This window comes from Triticum urartu, chromosome 3, assembly GCF_003073215.2.
Source record: "Triticum urartu cultivar G1812 chromosome 3, Tu2.1, whole genome shotgun sequence".
NCBI lineage: Eukaryota > Viridiplantae > Streptophyta > Magnoliopsida > Poales > Poaceae > Triticum > Triticum urartu.
In genome coordinates this window covers 241,779,957-241,801,624 of record NC_053024.1, presented here as the reverse complement: position 1 = coordinate 241,801,624, position 21,668 = coordinate 241,779,957, and the positions used below count along the sequence as shown (strand labels likewise).

Sequence of the window (21,668 nt, the reverse complement as noted above, 5' to 3'; positions counted from 1 at the left end):
GTCCAAGCCCCAAGAAGCCAAGAAGCCTCAGCCACACACAGGCAAAGAGCTCACAGCTGCTGACATTCTGCGCTGCGAAACCATTGATCTCTCAAGCGATGAAGATCTTGGAGATGATGCTCTTGAGCAGCTCATCAAGAGCAAGGAGGAGGCTGAAATCTTCAACAATCTGCCTCTGTTTGATGTCGCCATCATCCACAACTTCATTGACAAATGGTTTGACACACCAGACATAAGCTTCAATGATCTGCAACTACCCATAGGCCTCAGCGTTGCCTTTCAAGGTGCAATCACTTCAGAACTTGCAATAGCCCAGCGAATTGTAGAACTGAAGCAGAAAATTGATCATGAAAAGGCTCAGTTCAAGAAGCATGTGGCCAAGCTCAGTGTGCAAGAAGTGAAAAACTTCAAGATCATGTTGCACGAGCTGAAAGAGAACTTCCTGAAGACGCGTGCCGAAGCTCAAGGCTCGCGAGAACGCATGAAGACTTTGGCTGATCGCTGCGTGCAAGCCTACAATGAGGCAGAAAAGCGCAAGGCACTTGGGCGTCCCGGCATTGACCCCAGGATGGCCGCGAAGAAGAAAAAGAAGGCGGCTGTGCCCGAACCTGAAGCGCCAAGGTCAGAAACTGCTCCGATTGTCTTCCCCGCTGCAACGACTGGCTCGAAGCCAAAGAGTCGATCAACCGCCTCACAGCACAAGAAGACACGGACTGCAGAGGCTGAAGCTAAGAAGAGAAAACATTCTGAAGCCTCTCCTTCTGAACCCATCATCAAGAAGCGCAAGACCAAGAAATCTCGGGCTGCTCCCACAGAGCCCCTGATAGTTGAACCCCTCTGCGTCCGCTATCCTGACACAGATCGTCAGTTGACTGTGCATGAACCCAACACTGAAGACATTCCAGCAGACGAACCCTACGCTGCTGAAGACATTGGTCTCCAAGACAATGTGCAAGGTGATGCAGCCCTTCCTCAGCTTGAGACAAGCGAACTGATCAGTATTGGTCGTCCCTTGACGCCAATCACACAAGCAGCATCATGGGCAGATCGCCCACAGGAAGAAGATGAGCCACAGCCCACTGCAACTCCACAAGCGTCGCCCAAATTCCGTAGGCTTCGCAAAGGGCCAAGGGCTCAGGCTGCTGACGACATTCCGGCTGCATCAGCCGAAGAGCATGCAGAGATACCACAAGCTCCAACTCCCCCACACCAACAAGAAGCAGTTCTCCAGGAGAACGTGCCTGAGTCTGCAAATGTTGAGGCTGCCACAAACAACGCCGAAGCAAATGTGGAGCCCAACCCAACAATAGCTTCAGAAGACAATGAAGCTACTGCTCCTGAACATTTTGTGTCTGAGTCTGCTATAGGACCACAATTCAACTATCATATTGCGTACAGACCCCAGGTCCAGAAGCCGATCCCACGACTGCCAAGGTTCCCAGGTCCTGCATCAGCTCCTGGTTCCTTCAACATCAACGGCTTCAGGGCCGATAACACGTTTTTCGACCGCTCCAAGAACCCTTATTCAAGGGAACGGATTGTATCAGATAGGTTCTGGAGCCATCAACAGCGCAGCTATTATTCATGCATCCTTTACAACCAAGGCCGCATCTTTCCTCACAAGCGCCTTGAGGTTGAAGCTGTTGCTGGTCTGCCTGGTCTGGAAGAAGCACTGGATTGCTTCAAGCAAGTGGGTTTGCTGCCATTTATCACTGATGAAGAGCACTGGAACGAAGAGCTTCTGCTCCAGTTCTATGCCACTGTGCATATCAAAGGCTATAATAGAGATCCGAAGACATGGATTCTGGAGTGGATGACAGGCAATATCCATCATGAAGCCAATGCTTTCGACCTAATTGAGCTTACCGGCCTTCCCACTCCTGGCGAATTCTTTGAAGAAGGGTGCCAACTCCATGCTGAAGCAATTGAGAGCATATTTCAGCGTCCTGAGCCAGATATGAGTCAGATGCTCTCAATGATGAAGCCACTGCCTCCGAATGCACCCTATCCAACTAGATTCTTCGTTGAAGACTTAGAGTACCTGCCCAGAACAATATATCATATCATAAGGCGGACTCTATGGCCTGTAAAGGGACACTCTCGATATGCTACAATTGATGGTGCAATGAAGACTCTCATCTTCTGCATTCTACATGGCAAATGCTTCAATGCACAGGATCTCTTCATCCATCACTTTGCAGCGTCTGCCTCAGAACTGTTTGGATTAAAGTTCTATGCTCCTTGGGTTATGAGGCTGATCAAGCTTCACTCTGCAATCTCCTATCAACCCTCAGCCCGCAACCATAGGATATTCTTGCCAGATGTGGACACATCTGCTGAAGCAATATATCCAGAGCCTGGCAAGCAACCATTAAGTCTTCAAAATGCAGAACACCAGAGCTTCACTCAAAATATTGAAGGTGTTGAAGCTCTCTCCCGAGTGTATCCAATGGCTGGCACCACACGTGCCCCTGCATCAACTGAAGCCACTGACAGCACAGCTGCCAAGAGACCCAAGAAGCGCGTTCGAACACTTAATGACCGAGAGCTTCTTTTGTCTCTTCACCAAAAGCAAGATAGGCATCACGACTGGCTCAAACGGCAGATGAGAAGCATCATGCAAGACGTCAATCGCATCAGAAATCTGGCAACCAAAAATGCGTTTGTCGCACACGAGACTTGTCGCCGCACTTGGAAAGGCCTCACCATGATGAGCAATGAAGCTGAACTGCAAGAGGATGGCTTCAGAGAGAGATTCCAATTTGACTCCACGCCTCCAAGAAGAGCGGTGATGCGAAGCACACCATCACTTGAAGAGTCAGAATTCTCTTCTTCTGCTGCCACCGTGTCTGCCCGGATTATTGAAGAAGACGACGATGCGACATCATCTCCACCTGCTTCAACACACGTCGAATCTGCACCAAGCTCATCTGCACCGCCACCAAACAACTCCACCGACCCTGCTGCGCCTGGGAACGCGTAGAAAACTCTATGTCTTCAAACCTTTTTGGTCATCACTGACAAAAGGGGGAGAAGCATGATGTTTATAGTCTTCATCATGTGCGGGTCACTTTGGGCGGGTGCCACTATATTTTGCTACATTTTGCTTCGTGCTTACAACTCCCGTTTTTGCTACATTTGCTTCTTTGAGTTGTAACACTTAGCCTTGATGGCCATCTGCTACCTGCTTGTCACTCCGTTATGCGAAGATAAATTCCGCATGTGCGACGATAAATTCCGCACTCATCTCTTACTGCAGACGTCCATTTTCCATTATGCATGTCATTATCTTCATATACTTTCACATGCATAGTGGATTCTCATCATAAGTTGAAGTGGATCTCCACAAGTACAACCTGCCATGTGCATTTGCATTCAAAAGACAAATTACTTATATGCACATCTTCAGGGGGAGCCCTTGCAACTTATGAAGACAAATTCCTTTACTATTTCACAAATTATGTTCCCCGTTGGAAACTTCAACTAGTTTGTCATCAATCACCAAAAAGGGGGAGATTGTAAGTGCATCTAGTGCCACCCCTAGTTGGTTTTGGAGTATTGACGACAAACCTAGTTGAGGGACTAACGTGTTTGTGAGAATTGCAGGAAAACACAGATAGAAGTCCCTCATTGATTCGGTTTTATTACCAGAGATGACCCCTAAAAATGTACGAAGACATTGAAAACAATGGTGGTTTATGAAGATATTCATATTGAAGTCAATGACATGAGAAGACTCCCTATGAAGCTTATGGAACTCGAAGACTTAGATCCTTCGTAGTTTCATTTCATTTATGTAGTGTCATAGGAATCACCGTACTGTTAAGTGGGGTCCAAAAGAACCAGTCAGAATGACTGTAGTGATGCCTAATTCAAATCCTATGTCTTCGAGCGAAGACTTTGAGAGAAAATCTTGTCCAGAGCCAAACAAGTCAGCTTTACTTGTAGCCCAAGTAAAGTTGCCGTGTGAGTTCAAAATTCGACCGTTGGTACACGAGTCAGTTCCTCAGTGACCCAGGGTCATTTTAGACAGATCGGGTCGGGTTGCCAAGTGGCTATAAATAGTCCACCCCCCACAACCATAAACGGTTGGCTGCTCAGATTTCAGTGCACGGCTTTTGTCGTTTGAGAGCAACCCACCTCGAAGCCTTTGAAAGAAAAATTCCCAGTGAGGAGAAAAACCCTAACCACCCAGAGCCAGAGTAAATTGGGCATCACTTAAGTCTTCGTGTCTGTGTGATTTGAAGACTTATTACACTTGAGGACTGTGCATCCTCCAGACGGTTAGGCGCCGCGTTCTGAGCATCCAAGAGAAATTGTGGATTGTCAGTGAACGAAGTCTGTGAAGGTTTGGGAGTCTACCTTGAAGACTTACCCGAGTGATTGGGCGAGGTCTGTGTGACCTTAGCTCAAGGAGAAAACGGTGAGGACTGGGTGTCTTGGACTAAGTGTCCTTGACTGGGTGTCCGGGACTGTGTGTCCTTTGGTTTAAATACCTAGCCGCTCCAACCAGACGTACAGTTGTCACAGCAACTGGAACTGGTCCAACAAATCATTGTCTTCAATGTGTCACTGGTTTCATCTTCACTTCCTTTCACTTACAGTTATTCATTGTGAAGCCATTGCATGCTTGCTTTATCTTTTGTCTTCACAACATGAATGTATGATCTGTTCGGCTTCATAACTTCTTCCTACCTGATCCTTATTACACTGAAGCTGTTTGTCATTGCGCTTTCACTCTATTGAATACATGACCATGGCTGGCCTAGTGTAATCTAACTTCCGCTGCATAGTAATAGGTATGATCTTCACTGTTTGTCTTCACAACTCTCACGTTTTGAAGACTTTCATAAAAATCGCCTATTCACCCCCCCTCTAGTCGATATAACGCACTTTCACCTTTCCATTCAAAAAAACAAGACATTGAATAGACCGAAAGCTTGTGCAGCTGGTTTTTAGGGGAAACATGCTCAAAGCTTTTGTTTAGAACACAGTACATACATAGGCGCTCATATATACGTGCGTACACTCATTCCTATAAACACACCCTATCCTTATGAGCACCTTCGAGGGACTGAGCCGGCATATCATCTTGAGATTGACGAAGCCATTACAGGCGCTCCGTAGTCAATGGAAACGTCTTCTCTCACTGAACACGCATCGTCAAAAATTCTGAAATAAATTCAGAGTAAATGCGAGCAACAAGACTTTTCTGGTGGACTAGAGATACCAATGTCATTCTAACCATCCAGCCACATGTAGGTTTTTTTGTGGGAACAACCACATATAGGTTGGGAGGGCGCCTAACGGGCGCCTTTAGCGCCGGTTCCCGTTCTGGCGCCCACACGCGCGCGAACTGGGCCGGCCCAGCTTACATCGTTCGCTTGTTCCACTTCTGCTCGTTCGCTCCCCTGGATCGCTCAAGTATTAACTTTTGAATTTCTAAAAAAAATTGACTTTTGATGAAAAAAACAAAAAAACGAAAATTTTGAAATTTTTTGTGAATTCAAGAATTTTCATAAAACTTGAAAGAAAGTCCAGGAACTTAAAAAAAAGTTCATGAATTTGAAAAAAAGTTCATCCATAAAGAAAAATCGATTTTGAAAAAAAAGTTCATTAAGAATGAAAAAAAGAGTTCATCGATTTTGAAAAGTTTCATCGATTTTGAAAGAAGTTTATCGAATTTGAAAAAAATTCATCAAATGTAAAGAAAATCATGAGTTTTGAAAAAGTTCATCGAATTTCAAAAAGTTCATCGAATTTGAAAAGGGTTCATCGATTTTGAAAAAAGTTCACTGAATTTTAAAAAAAGTTCATCGAATTTAAAAAAAGTTCATCAGTTTTGAAAAAGAGTTCATCGATATTGAAAAAGAGTTCATCGATTTTGAAAAAAGTTCACTGAATTTTAAAAAAAGTTCATCGATTAAAATTTTTTCAACGAATTTAAAAAAGATCAACGATTTTGAAAAAGAGTTCATCGATTTAGAAAAAAGTTCACTGAATGTTAAAAATAGTTCATCGATTTTAAAAAATTCACAGAATTTAAAAGAAGTTAATCGATTTTGAAAACCTTTCATCAAATTCAAAAAATTCATCGATTTTGAATTTTTTTCCTCAAATTTGAAAAAGTTCACTGATTTTAACAAAAGTTAATTCAACTTGAAAAAAGTTTACAACTTTGAAAAAACGTTCGCGCATTTAAGAAAATAAAAAGAAAAGGAAAAAAGGAACCAGAAAAAAACGCCTAGAAATCACGAAGCCGTGGAAAATTGGTTTGGGGGGCTCCCGCGGCCTAGGTAATAAAAATAGCGGGAAGAAGTCAATAGACGCTCGCGGTAGGATGTCCTGCTGCTTAGTGCGCTGCTTTATCAACTGAGAGATCGCGAATTCGATACCGCGCTTAGGAAATTCGATTTTTGCTGCAGTTTTGAAAAAAAAAAAGACACGGGCCGGCCCAGCGCGGCACGAGGGGTATGCGCCCGTTTGCATTTACTGAAGAAACGGGTGCTTAAGGCGCCCGTTAGGAAATGCTTCCAACCCATCAGGATTCAAATCCTGGTGCTCGCATTATTTTTGAATTTATTTCAGAATTTCCGACGATGCGCTTTCAGTGGGAGGAGACGTTCCCGTCGATGACGAGACGCTTACGTTGACTTCGTAAATCTCAAGATGATATGTCGGCTCAGTTTTTCGGAGATGCTCATAAGGATAGGGTGTGCGTGTGTACGTTATATGAGCGTTTGTGTCTGTATTGATGCTAAAGAAAAAAGGAATGCCGTAGGTTGGCACATGCTCAGAGCTGTTTGTCTAGGGACGACAAGATCAGCCTGGCCCATTAACATGACAGGCCGGCTAAGGCCGAAGAATCACGACTTGGAGGCGAAGAAAGAAGAAATCGGACGGCTGCGGCTAGGCCGTGGTCGAATCGTGGCCGCTCCAAAATCGAAGGGTTTTAACGAAGGGGCCTTGTTCTGTTTTGTTTCCTGCGGCTGCGGCGACAGGTCAGACAGAGCTTCCCTTCCTCCCGCTAGCTCGGGGCGGATCCATCCACCCGGCGGGCCATCTCTCATTTCTCTGGGGCGCCATGTCGGAGCACGCCGCCCCGGAGCTACCCAAGAGGTGCCACCACTGCGCAGGGCCCCTCTCCAAGGACATGGTACTGACCGCCTTCTCCCCCCTTCACATCCTCTGCCGCCGCCGCTACACCCCTTTGTTCTTCGTACAGATTTGCACCCCTTTGTAAATTTTGCCTGAATTATAGCATGACTATTGCTTGTATGCTGGTTTGTGTTTCGTAATCAAACGCCCGTTGTTGCATTTTTTTTGGACTGATGTAACTGATGCAATTTTGTGCTGTTGTTATCTGCTTGTACTGATGCAAGCAGCGAGTTTGTACTGTTATAGCTTCCTTGTAAGGCAACTTATGTGGTTAATTGCGCTAATGCATGTTTTTTGGGCTTATGAAGGAAACTAGCAGCTGGACCGTGACTCCATTGGTTCGAGATAGCTTCTCAATGGTTTGTTCCATCGCCTTTTACCACTCACCAGTGCGAGTTATTCGTCTTTTTAGTCCAAACTGGAAACTTTCCAAGCACTGCCTTTTGTTTTGTGCTCTCCACCCGTGTACTAATATATAAACATGGCCATATGGAACAGATTGGTTCCGCTGTTGGGGGTACTGCAGGCGCGTTTTATGCGTTTAATCATGGTATGCTGGCTACCATTTTGATCAATGAGTGATTGATACATCCAGCTCTTCTAAATTTTCAGTTACTTAAAAGATGCTGGTGTATTTGTGTGACAATTGGTTTTGTATGTTGTGAGAAATAGTTTTGCTTTCTTCATCATTTGTTGGATGAATTATATATAGTGTTCAGTTTGAGATTCTATAACTTCTTATGCAGCACACCACCTTGTTTGTCTGGTTGTAACTTGTGAGATGTGTTGCTAGTTTGCATTGTAATACCTGTCATTAATCTTATAGGATCCGCAATAGCATTTCAAATCTCGTGAAAATATTCAGATATCATCTTATAGGATACTCAATATCATTTCAAATCTTATTCAGATATGCATGTACCTTGTTGCTGTATCAAAAATGATTATTAATGTTCTTGTAAAACACCTCCCTGTACATGCCTACATGCATGGATTTTTTTCTCCCGGCAATACACATGATATTGGCTCAACTTTATTTACATGAAGTGGATTTACCTGCTTGGTCTTTTGTTGCAAAGGGGTCTAGAATGAAATCACTTAGCTTTTTATGCCATTTTTTAAATCATGCTATTATACAATTATATATACTAAATAATAATATTATCTTCAGATTAGCATTAACTTTGGATTTTTTTTATGTAGCTATGCCTGTTGTTCGGCGTTACATAAAAGGGCCAATGTGGATGCATTTTCTTGTTGGTGTAAGTACAGTGTCCATTTTCCCTTTTCCATATGTTGATATTATCTTATGCATGTTCTTTTTAGCATGAATTATTTGGAATGATGCAGCTCTAAGATGTTCTTTTTATCACTTGATGGGCACATTTATATGCTCTAATGGTCATCCACTGCCCAAACAATCACAGTGACAACATTAGAACCTACAACAACAACAAATCTTTTCATTCCCAAACAAGTTGGGGTAGGCTAGTGTTGAAACCCATAAGATATCGGAACCTAGTCATGGTTCTGGCACGTGGATAGCATCACAATCCTCCTTCTTTACCCAGGCTTGGAACCGGCTATGTTGAGACAAAATAGGCGGGTTTTTTTTTGGTGTCATCAAGCTCTAGTTTTCTTGAAATTTCTTTAAGCACGCATCAGTTGTGTAGTCTGGTATGTAAACATAGCACTGAATATTCACTGTGCCAATGTGCTGAGTTTCATACCATTCCGTACATCAGCAAGTTTTATTACTGGGACGGGTTCCCGAGACTAGCATTGCTTAACTGTACAGCCAGCTACAGTTGCATACCAAGAGAGTTTATCGCCTTTTATTCCTTTCTTTGAGAATTTTTGGTGCAAAGATTGCATTGGGATGCTATTTTTTGTTCAGTCTGATGAGGTCCATTGGTCTGACCCTTTTCCTCCTGCAGGCCCCTCCAGTTGTTGTATTCTCTTCTGCGTGTGCTGGATTAGCAGGTGAGGCAATACTCTTCTGTATTTTAATATATTTATCTATTTTATGCTTGTAATTCTGCTATCTAAAAATCTATTCTATTATTATTTCCTTGATGTCATGGTTGGTAGATTATTTTCTGTATTTCACTGGACATCATTACAAGTAATTTATAGAGATGTTCTGCATTGGAACAGTTTCCTTTCCTTGGCTCCACTTGACAGTTTTTGTCACTAGTGATGGTTCACTTAGCCTGCCTATGAGCAAGTATAATAACAGGCTTGTAGCCTGGTTACATGGCATGTTTGCTTATGTGGAGGAGTGTGACATGAAAAAGCAAGAGGAATGGGATCTCATGCAAGAGCCTGCCTATACACGTGCTCCTAGGCAACGGCAATAAATATGAAAAAGAGAAAGAGAGAAGGTGAAAAAAGTATTACGCTTGTAGCCAACCTTTTTATATGAGTGATTGCAAATGATAGCTTTACATGACATGACAACTTAATATATCCAGCAGCTGACTACACTATTAGCCATGCTCTATTTGGCTATAAAACACGCTTGTACCTTTTGGGGATTCCAAAGCAAATGCTTTTATGAAGTTTCATTGTCATGAAGGCTTCTGGACTGAATTGAACCCCACATCATCTTTTCACTGGTTTGCATTCATTCACCAATACAGAGTACACACATGTGATAGTAGATGAGTACGTCCAAACAAAGTTGACACAGGAGGGAAACTAGATCCTAACTGGCTTAGCTGCCAATGAGTGTTGGCCGGAGCTGCATAGCTGTGGGCGTATCGAGTATGAGCCCTGAGTACTGGCCTATAGCTGTGCACCTGCATAACCTTCATCAGATGCAAATTTACCCTGTGAACTACACAGTTTGTTATTTTGGTGTTTGTAATAGTATTTTCCTTTATTTTGGCGTACTTATGAAGTGCAATATGATATTGGTCTGCTCATTAAGCAAGTGAGGAGAACCTTGTCCTGTCCAATCCAGACAGACCACCCTTTATAAACCAGAAGGTTTAAAGTTCAAACTAGATGCGATGGACACAGACAAAGCCATGTAGATGACTAGGGGAGGTGGTATTTGTTGGAGAATGAGCAACTGACTTTACTGAGGGCCAAAGGCCATTACATATACATGTGTGTCAAAGTGCAGAAAACCCCTTATACAATGGGGATATACCGAAAAGGGACTATACACATCTAACACCCCCCCTCAAACTCATGGTGGATCAACAACACTGAGTTTGGAGAGGAAAAAGGTATGCTGCGCTCGAGTCTGTGCCTTCGTGAAGAAGTCAGCCAACTGTAACTCAAAGGGCACATAGTGAAGAGCGAGAGTCTGATCTTGCACAACAGCACGCACAAAGTGGGCATCCACACCGATGTGCTTGGTGAGCTCATGCTTCACCGGGTCACGCGCAATACTGATAGCACCAGTACTATCTGACAATAAGGGGAGTCGAGGTAGTAGCAGACACACCAAAATCCTCAAGTAACCACCGTAACCAGATCACCTCAGCCGTCAACATAGCCATGGCCCGCAACTCAGCCTCTGTACTCGAGCGAGAAACTGCAGTCTGTTTCTTTGTCTTCCAGGCAATGAGAGCCATCAAGAAAGACACAGTAAGCAGACAGCGAGCGTCGATCAAAGGGATCACTAGCCCAGGTAGCATCAGAGTAGGCCTGGAGCTCAAGAGAACTGGAGTGGGGAAAGAAAAGGCGCTGAGAGATCGTGCCACGAAGATATCGTAGAATACGGAGGAGGTGACTATAGTGGACAGAGGTGGGGGCTGAAACATACTGACTCAGGATGTGGACAGGATAGGAGATGTCAGGACGCGTAATAGCAAGATAGACAAGACTGCCAACGAGGTGGCGATAGCGAGTGGGGTTAGGAAGAGGGTCACCATCAGAGGCAGGAAGCTGAACGTTGAGCTCCATAGGAGTCACAACAGTGCGCTCATCATCGAGAGCAGCGCGAGCAAGAAGATCCTGAATATATTTTTCTTGGGAGATGTAGAAGCCATCAGAGGTCGAGGAGATCTCAATCCCAAGAAAATAGCGAAGTGGACCAAGATCAGTCATGAGAAACTGGTCGCGAAGGCGAGCCTTAACAAAGGCAGTGTACTCAGAGTCATCACCAGTGATGATCATGTCATCAACATAGAGAAAGAGAAGAGTCCGACCACGAGGAGACGTGTGAACAAACAACGCGGGATCATGATCACTGGGCAAGAAACCAGCGGCAGTCACCACAGAGGCGAAGCGCTCAAACCAGGCGCGAGGGGCCTGTTTAAGACCATAGAGGGAGCGCCGAAGTCTACAGACCATACCATCAGGGGCATAGTACCCCGGTGGTGGCTACATATATACCTCCTCACGCAACTCGCCATTGAGAAAGACGTTCTGGACATCAAGTTGAGAGATAGACAGATAGACCAATGACGAACAGAAGCCACAACAAGAAAGAGTGCGGACAGTGGTCATGTGGGCCATAGGAGCGAAAGTCTCATCATAATCGCGTCCCTGCTCCTGCTAAAAACCACGGGCCACAAGACGAGCTTTGTAGCGCTTAAGAGAACCATCAGAGCGAGTCTTAATCTTGTAGACCCACTTGCAGGTGATGGGACGAACACAGGAAGGGAGGGGAACCAAATCCCATGTGCCTGAGCGCTCAAGGGCAGCAAGCTCTCCGGCCATCGCAAGTTGCCACTCAGGCTGAGTCATGGCAGTCTGATAGGAAGTGGGCTCAGCAAGAACAGAGAGACCGTACCGATCAGGAGAGTAACGATCAGGCGGGGGGCGAGGCCGAGCACGGAGGTTATGAATCGGGGGAGGCGTGAAAGGAGGAGCACCAGAGGTGGAAGGCGCGTCAGGAGAAGCATCCTCAGAGCGAGGGCGACGGGTATAGGGGAGAGGAAACGGTGAGAGAGGGCGACGGACTGGAGATGATGATGGGGATGTGGAGGAGGATGGGGAAGATGGTGTCGGTGGTGAAGAAGGAATGACAGGTGCAGGAGGAGGAAGTGAAAAATGAGGCACATAGCAGGGTGTATCGGGGAGAAGAAGAAAAGAAATATCGTCCACAGAGAAGCTCGAGGAAGGACGTGGGTAGTAAGAACGAGACTCGTCAAAGGTCACATCACGCGAGATGCGCAAACTCCGACCAACAGGATCCCAACAACGATAGCCCTTGTGCTCATCACTGTAGCCAAGGAAAACACACTCAACCGACTGAGCAGTCAGTTTGGTGCGTTCTCGCGGTGCAAGAAGGACATAGCACACACATCCAAACATACGGAGAGCTGAGTAGTCAGGAGAGCGACCAGTGAGACAGTCCATAGGAATACCACCCTGCAGAGCAGTCGATGGCTGAATGTTGATGAGATAGGTGGATGCAGAAACAGCCTCAGCCCAAAAGTGGGGTGGAAGGGAAGCGGCAATCATCAGCGCACGAGCTGTCTCAAGTAGGTGACGATGCTTACGTTCGACAACGCCATTTTGAGCATGAGCACCAGGACATAAGAACTGGGCAAGAGTACCTTGTTCCGCAAGAAAACCACGCAACAGCTGAGAGATGAACTCACCAGCGGAGTCAGCACGAAAAGTACGAATGGGCGTGGAAAACTGGGTGTGAACCATGGCAGCAAAGCGTTTGTAGATAGACAGAACCTCGCTACGAGATTTCATGAAGTAGAGCCAAGTGTAGCGAGAGAAATCATCAATAAACAAAATATAGTACCGATGACCACCTTTCGAATCAAAGAGAGCAGGACCCAGACATCAGAATGAACTAAGTCAAAAGGACGCTGAGATACCGACTCACTGTAGGATAAGGTAACTGGGTCTGTTTGCCAAGTCTGCAACCATTACAACGTAAAGAAACATCTCCAGATACAGACCCTAAGAGGCCGTGACGAACTAAAGAAGACAGGCGAGAGCCACAGATGTGACCAAGGCGATGATGCCACTGCTGGAAGGACGCAGACGAGGAGGCAACAAGAGCATGGGAGCTGGCAGAGGTGGTGGCAGTGGAAGGAACACAAAGCCAGTCAACCTCCCAAAGGCCCTCTGACTCACGGCGCCGGGGGCCAGCACCAACCAAAGCCTTGGTGCGACGATCCTGAATGGAGCAAGAGTCGGTATCAAGAATGACACGACAACCAGAATCAGTAAGTTGGGCAGCAGAAAAAAGATTCATGGTAAGGCAAGGAACATGTGAAACACTCGGAACAGAAAAAGATGGAGTGGAAAGAAGACCACGACTAGCAACAGGAAGAGGCGTGCCATCGGCGGTAAGAACATTAACAGGCGAATCAAGAGGTCGGAGAAAAGACAGCACAGAAGAATCAGAAGACATATGAAAAGAGGCTCCAGAATCCAGAACCCATGAAGATGTACCTGACTGTGTAGATGACTGCGGTGGTGGAGAAGTGGATGCAGTCACAGCAGCATCGAAACCGGTCGACGAAGAGCCTGAGGAAGCCAAGAGACGCTTGAGCCTCATAATGTCCTGGTCAGTGAGTGACGGAGTCGAGGAAGATCCAGGAGTCCCACTGAAAGAGGAGCGCCTCTGGTCTCGCTTCTTCTCACGGCAATCACGGCGCGACCGGCCCCTCTCAGCATAAGAAGGGCGATCCACCCCTGAAGGTGTGGGTAAGAGCGGTGGAGCGGTGAGCCGAGCAGACGACACAGGAGCCCGAGCAGCCAACACAGACGGAACCACCAGCAACCCAGCAGAGCGAAGGCGGGTCTCCTCAGCACGAAGCTCGGCAAGCACCTCCGAGATAGGAACACGACCACGAGCAAGCAAGTGAGCACGTCGGGGCTCAAACTCAGACCGGAGACGAGATAAGAACTCATGGACCCGCTGAAACTCCAGATCAGACCGAGTAGTTCGACAGCAACGACAGGTTCCACAAACAACTGTCCGAGGAGAGTCAAGCTGGCGCCAGATGGCAGAGCACTGTGAATAGAACTCATCAACAGAAGAATCACCTTGCTGGAGTGCGTGCTCCTGACGCACCACAGATAGGTAGAGAGCATCACCAGAGGGCTGATAGCGCTGACAGAGATAAGACCACATCGCTGCAACTGTGCCAAGTCCCATGAACTCCGAAGCAAACTGAGGGAGAACACTCGCAGTGAGAACAACAGCAGCTTGAGCATCATCATTGCACCACTGATGTAAGCAGACGGATCATCACGGTACACAGAAAGAGCATCGGAATAAGCGGATACCTGCTGATCATAAGCATCAATCGCAGCATCATCTAGAGCCTTGGCGGCATCCCGGTCAGCCTGAGAAGCATCAGCAGCAAGGACCGGCGGCACTGGTGGGATTGGGGCCACTGGCGCAACAGGGCATGGCGGACAAGGGACCTCGCCAGAGAGAACACCCCATAGAAGAAGTCCACGCATATGGATGCGCATGAAGCCCACAAACTCAGCATAGTTGGTGCCATCAAAAATCACCGAACAACGAGGAACAACAACATAGCCCGAAGAGGACATGACAAACGTGCTATTTTTTTTTGGGGAAGTCAACGGTGCAAGACCCGATCTGAATCGAGAGAAGCGGCAGGGGCGCACGCTCTCACGCACGGGCGAAGCAGAGTCGAGGGAGGGGCGGGCGTCCGATCCGAAGTGGATCGAGAGGCCGCACGACGAGGGTACGCTGGGGATCCGCCAGGCAGAGTTGAGGGAGAGGCGGGCCTCCGACCCAAAGTGGATCGAGAGCCAGGCCGCCCGAGCGAGAAGGAGTTCGCGCCAGATGCGGCCGGACCGGACGGGTCGGTCGATGTGGCGGCCGGACGGGGTGGTCCGGGCGTGGCGGCAGCCGGACAGAGCAGCGGCCAAGTGGGGGCGGCCGGACGGGGCTGCGGCCGGTCGGGGCTGGACGGGGCGGCGGCCGGACAGGACTGCGGCCAGATGGCCGGACGAGGACGGAGACGGTAGGAGCCGGACCGGGGCCTGTAGGAGGAGCAGCAGAGCCGGGCCGTAGATGCAGCGGCCGGACGACTCGAGACAAGCAGGTTAGGAACGAGACGCACGGAGTTGCATCGTGCGGGAGAAAAGGACTAGCCTAGTATCTGATACCGTGTTGGAGAATGAGCAACTGACTTTATTGAGGGCCAAAGACCATTACATATACATGTGTGTCAAAGTGCAGAAAACCCCTTATACAATGGGGATATACTGAAAAGGGACTATACACTTCTAACAGTATTGAAGGTGTTTCAAACTGGGCTACGTCGGTTTTCTGTAGGTTGCCTTTATGTGCAGTAACGTTTTTGAGGAACATGTCTAATATATATGATGTATTAGTACTTATCTACACCCTTTTTTTTGCATATTCTATGTTAGCTAATTCGTTTTAGAGGAACATGTGTTTTGTTTATTCATGTGATCCTGGAATTGATATGCATTTCCAAACCAACTCACAGATTGGTTAATTATTATATTTGGAACATTTGCATTTGAACTGCAGATTTAATGTGATTTACAGCAATTACTCTAGTAATAACATTGGAATAGTATAGCAACAATGGTACTGTTCAGGTACATAGGATGTACATTGGAATAGTATAGCAGCTTTTTATTGCAGAGGGTTATTGAGATTACTTGTTCTATGTAGTGTTGCCGTGCTGGTTAGATTATGTTTCATCTTTAGATTAAGTTACAAATTCTTCTGCAACACACATATTACAGCATTTACATCTATGATCTTTGCTCTGCCACTGCCATTACTCATTTCTATACGTTGGATGAGCTAAAGTTTTAATTCTATCTGCAGCTGGTACAGTACCAGCCCTTGCACAACTGGTTTCGTCGTCCTGTCATGCCGCCATGTCATCGCCCTCCTTCGCCCGCCCTGCTTCTCCCGATGACATGCACAAGAGCAGAGGCTCCTCGCCATTGTAATTTACTAGCGCAACCGACCAGCTACTGTATTGTACTGCTCGAAGAATTCTGTGCCACCTTATAAAGGATGTAAATGTTAAGATTTCATGCAGGAGGATGTTTTAACTGACATGTGCTCCTTTCACTTAGTTTTCGTTGGTATCTACCTCTATGTATAGGTTATGCCCTCTATCTTGTGTTAATTTTTTGTATTAAAATAAGTATTGCAGTGTTGTGAACCAGCTTAAACCAGCCTTCAGCTATTTTCTTCTGCAAAATGAAATCATGCGTTGGTCTATGATTGTTCAGCCTTGAATTACATTTGATAGGACACGAGTCATGTAAATGCAGTTGTTCGTGATTTGATAGCTTCAGTCGTATTTATCATTGTTCTAGATGTGCTTGCTCTAAAGTTTGAAACACCGGGCCTTTGGTTTGTTAACTTTTTGGAGGATTTCCATAGATTTCCCCCCTTATGTATGTCATTTCTTTCACAGGAAGGTTGTACAGTACTTTCTAAAATCCTAAGGATTGTGTCCATATCTAATTCCTTAGGATTCGTGCCATTAAGTGAAACCTGATGGAAAAATCCTAAGCATTGGAGTGGGGCATGCATATGGCATCCCCAGCCCTTTACTTGTTGCGTTCCTTTGGTATGAAAATGGTGGCCTATTTTGGCAACGGCATTTGATATAATTTGATAAGCGATTGCTAGTTGAGTGGATGGTATATTGTCATGGCTGAGGCTGTCGCCGATGCGGTGGTAGTGGCTCGTTTGGACGCCACGTAGTAGATCCTGGGCGTTTCCCGGCGAGTACACTGCATGCAGCTACGCATCTGTATCCTGTATCGTTCATTGGATCGTCGCGCTTGGTTTTGGATGGCATGGAACTCATCATTCGTGTGGAAACGCACGCACTCCGCCTGTCGATGATGATGCATTGCACTTGGCGACGTGGGGTGCATCCAGCGCCTGCCATGAACTATCCGAAGCTCGATTGCAATCAGTTTCGGGGTCTGTCCGTGGCACGCGGATTTCACCCTGGAAGAGTGCGTGAAAAATGTCCTGCACGCTCCCAGAGAAAAGGAAGACCACGCAGAATTGGGCGATGAGAGTGAGGCGGGATGATGAGAGCAGAGGATGGCGCGACAACGAAAAGACTGTATGCACCCACTCGGCACGGCACAGTCTTGGTGCCCACCCCGCGTCCCCGAGCTGCACAGCACCTCTCCTCCCGGCTCGCATGCCGCCGTCGCTCGCGCGCACTTGGCTGCCGCGCCACGCCACGCCAGCCACACACATTTTTAAACGCGCGCGACACCGACGCTTACACCTCCCCGCCCGTAGCGGAAGCGGAAGCAGTAGCGTCTCGGCACGCACTGGCGCGCCCGCCCGCGCGCCGTCCCCGTCTAGCCCAGCCTGTCGCGCCTTGGCTCTGCCCGCGCTCCCGCCCCTACAAATTCCTCCGCTCAACCGGCCCCTCTCCGCCAACTCTCTCGCGCACACTGAACGAGTGACCCAAAGGTGGCGTCTTATCTCTCCTCCTGTATTGCATACATGGACCGCTACAGAGTGGCGCCGGCGCGGCCTGTCTTCCTCTCCGGCCACCTGCAGCCCGCGGCTGCCACCCGGCGCTCGGGCGGCGCCGAGCGGGAGCTCGACATCTTCACGGCCGAGCGCTACTTCAACGCCGCGGACGCCGTCAAGTACAGCGCCGCCGCGGTCCATGCGGACAACACGCCGCGCCAGCTGCCCGTCGCTGCCGTGGACGCGGCGGCAGGCCAGAGCGGCCGCACCGCGGCGTCGTCGGAGGCCAGTTGGAACAGCCGCTCCGGGCTGCTCGCCAGTGACCAGTCGTCGTCGGCCGCTAGGCAGCACGACAAGGGCTATGGCGGTGGCGTCAACGGCGTCGTCGTCCTGGATACGAGGGACGACCGGTATCACCGCGGCGGCAGGAAGCCTGCCGCAGGCGCCTTCGGGCAGCGCTGGGGGATCTTCAGCCGGGACTGCCCCTGCGCCGGCAGGAAGGCCGTCACCGTGGACGTCGCCTCCGAGCCGGCCACCCCGAGGAACCACGTGAGGTTCGACGCCAGGGAGGAGAGCGCCATCTTTAAGGCCAACGGGCTGCCTCCTCCGTCTCCAAACGACGAGTCCGGCGTGATGAAGATTTTTACGACGGGGAGCTGCGCGTTCCCGCTTCGCGCCAACGACAACATCCTCGCTCCGGCTCCAGATCATCGGACCAGCGCTTCCTTTCCCGCTTTCCCGCCCGACGTTGACCGCCGCGTCGTGAGCTCCGGCGGTTTCACGTTCCCGGTGATCAGCCCGTCCAAGGCCGTCATCAGCACCGTCCTCGACGAGCCGCCGCGCGAGTCGCTGGAGGTGTTCCGTCCCATCGACGAGGACTCGGTGGTGCTCGTGGACCCGCCGCCACCCCTAGCCGCGGCCGCTTTTCTGCGCGCGCCGGCAGTAGTGTCGGCCATGGACGACGACGCGATGAGCGACGCGAGCTCGGACCTGTTCGACCTGGAGAGCTTCGCGGCGTCATCGTCGTACCCGACCACGTACCGCGGGCGCAGCAGCCGGCGCAACTCGGGGGACGAGGACCTGGCGTACGCCGCCGCGGCCGCGGAGCCAGCGCTGAGTGAGTGCATGTACGCGCCGAGCGAGGCGAGCGTGGTGTGGAGCGTGGCCACCGCCGAGGGCGTGGCCTACGACGCGGGCAGCGTGGCCAACTTCTCCAGCTCGGCGTCCGCGTGCGGCGTCGACGAGTTCCGCTTCGTCCCGCCGGGGTCCGCCGCCGGCCACGACGGCTTCACCGCGGCAATGTCCCGGAGCGCCGGCCGCAAGAAAGGCGGCGGGTTCTTGGACAGCTGCCGGTGCGAGAAGGCCGTGAGCGTCGGGCCGACGCCGGTCCGTGTGGCCCGCCCACCGGCGGTCCCGGCTAACAAGACGGCGATGGGGCTGGAAAGCGGCGGCGTCGCGCGGTACCACAACCGCCGCGTCCACATGCCGGTGCGGACGTGATCGATGCGCGCGCTCCCCGTCTGGCGCCTATTACTGTTAGCCTATACGAAAGTACAGTACGGTACATAATTCTCTTGTTTGTTCCAGGTACGTACAAGGTGTCGTTGGCACGTACGCTTGTACGCGTGCGTGCATGACGATGACGTCGTCGGCTACTGTAATTAGTTGCTCCTAATACTATACGATTATACTCCTATCGTGAAGAAAAACGTGCTGCCGCATGTCTGGTGTATCGATCTTAGTATGTGTTATGTGAGCGATCATTTTCCGGTTGTCGACATATTTTAGACAGATCGCACGCTTGATTGAGAAGGTCCAACAGCTACTGCCAGTAGCGGCTTAAAACGAAGGAACCAGCTAGCGTGGTCGTCTGTGATGTGACGGGACGGCGCCATCGGTGCTCAGCTGAGTTGGTCGATCATGTTGGAACGTCGACCGTGGAGTGGACGCGAGTTTGCTGTAGCGCCAGCCTGATGCTGCTGCTAAAGTAGTGATGCAACGAACGTTCGGGCCGGGGCATTTTCCTGCCACGCCCATGTCCAGTTACATCACGCAAGCTAGGCATGCATTATGTCATGTGCGTGCATAACTGGAAATGATGCGCGCGACGTTGTGCGAGTGCGACGGGACGACGGCGGATGAACCCCTTTTGGGCTGTATTGCGGCGCTTGCAGGTACAAGATGGGCCAACTCACCAACTTCGCGCCTTGCGTCCTCGCACACAATGTGGTTGATGAAATAGTGCGGATTCACTCACGCTCTTTGACATATGCGCCCTTTTTTTAGAGAGAGAGAGACAACGTCGCACTTTATTAATCAAGCAACGTACTTCCTTCGTTTCTAAATACTCGTCTTTCTAAAGATTTCAACCAGTGACTACATACAGAGCAAAATGAGTGAATTTACACTTTAAAATATGTCTATATACATCCGTATGTGATAGTCATTTGAAATATTTAAAAAGACAAATATTTAGGAATGGAGGGAGTAGTTACCAAGATACCAGTAACTAGATTGCCAGGAAAACCATCCCCACCCCCAGTGGAACTAAGACCAGAGTCGGCTACCTCCATCCTCATACTCCTATTGTGCAGTCCCCCCCGAGCTCTTTTGCTTTGTCTAACTGTCAGGTGGCCCCTGTTACCAAAAGCTACTTGTATGCAACCAAAAAATCCTACTATGTGAGCTGTGGCAACAGTCTGCTGGTGCAGTTTGAATCTGTTGTGAATGGCACTGATAGCATTGGTTTCAATCCCCTGGCTTCCTCTACTTTCACTCTCTCATGCCCAGCTCCCAGGCCTCAGGCCCAAAGGCCTGACAGAGGGAAGTGGGGCCCTGTTGTTGCCACTAGGATGAGCAACAGGATCAAGAGAGATGGGAAAAATTCTATAGCTACGGCTCAAGAGATTAAAAAAGTGCAAAACCTGGAAGTATCCAAAGGTAGCACTGCAGCTCTTTCTCTTAATTCCTTTGCTTGCTTAGATATTGATCTGCTTTTACATAATGCTAATTTGGCTGGCTTGAGACTTGGGAATTATCCTAGTAGTTGTAACAATAATATTGATTATATTAAACAAATTGAACTTGAGAGGTTGGCAAAATTCCATAAAGACAACCCTGAAATGTTCCTCCCTCCTAGCACTGATGCTGATGGAGAGGTTTCTTTTAGTAACAATAATGACACTGGAAAACATCCTTCCTCTAGCACTGAAACATATTTAGATAGGGAGGAAGGAGAGTTTCCTTAGTTGGAGGTATCCCACCAAAGAAACAAAAAAGTGTCATTTAGGAGTACGAAATCTAAATAATTTTCTATGATTGGCGCCTTCTGGAATATTAGAGGCCTCAATGGCTCTGCTAAGAATTCTAGAGTGCAAGAGCTTATAAAAGCTTGTAGCCCTGACTTTATTTGTTTATCTGAGACTAAAAAGCCAACTTCACCATCCCACAACTAGATGCCATAGATTCTAGGAGTGGTTTTGTGTGAAACTGGCTACCTGCTGCTGGCACTGCAGGTGGTATCCTAGTAGGTGTTAAAGAGGATTGCTTTGACATTTTACAGTGTGATATAGGCACCTTTTGCATCTCTTGTATTTTGAAGTTTAAACATAATAATACTAGATGTAGATTGATATCTGTATATGGTTCTGCTTATGATGAGTTCAAACTAGACTTTCTTAATGAACCCAATAGTGTTCTTGCTGGTTGGTCAGGTGCTACTCTTGTGGGGGGGGTGACTTTAATCTGGTTAGGTATACTAGTGAGAAGAATACTGGTAATATTAATCAACATTGGGCCGATCTGTTTAATGATTGGATCAACAAGTTTGGGCTCATTGAGATCAAAAATGCTGGGAGGAGATATACTTGGGCTAATAATCAAGACAACTTGATTATGGCCACTTTAGATAGAGTTTTTGTTTCTGTAGATTGGGATGGGATTTTCCCTAGGGCCTCTATCAAAGCCCTACCCAGAGTGGGGAGTGATCACACTCCTCTAGTATTAAATACTACTTCTGGGCTCCCGAACCCTACTTCTAAATTCTTTAGATTTGAAAAATGGTGGCTTAATATTCCTGGTTATGATGATGTTATTCATAAAG

The 21,668-nt window shown here is 48.2% G+C and overlaps 2 protein-coding genes across 2 annotated transcripts; both read left to right on the top strand.

The window, feature by feature from the left end:
* The first annotated feature begins 6,967 nt into the window (after positions 1–6,967).
* Positions 6,968–16,336, top strand: LOC125543752. Its single transcript, XM_048707216.1, has 6 exons — positions 6,968–7,156; positions 7,467–7,517; positions 7,657–7,708; positions 8,362–8,420; positions 9,096–9,141; positions 15,932–16,336. The coding sequence occupies exons 1-6, from the start codon at positions 7,085–7,087 to the stop codon at positions 16,057–16,059; spliced, it is 408 nt and encodes a 135-aa protein (XP_048563173.1). The 5' UTR covers positions 6,968–7,084; the 3' UTR covers positions 16,060–16,336.
* Positions 16,337–17,486: 1,150 nt separating this feature from the next.
* LOC125548303 (protein PHYTOCHROME KINASE SUBSTRATE 4) lies at positions 17,487–19,260 on the top strand. Its single transcript, XM_048711951.1, has one exon. It carries the CDS (start codon positions 17,597–17,599, stop codon positions 19,064–19,066), a length of 1,470 nt encoding a protein of 489 aa, XP_048567908.1. The 5' UTR covers positions 17,487–17,596; the 3' UTR covers positions 19,067–19,260.
* The last annotated feature ends 2,408 nt before the right edge of the window (positions 19,261–21,668 follow it).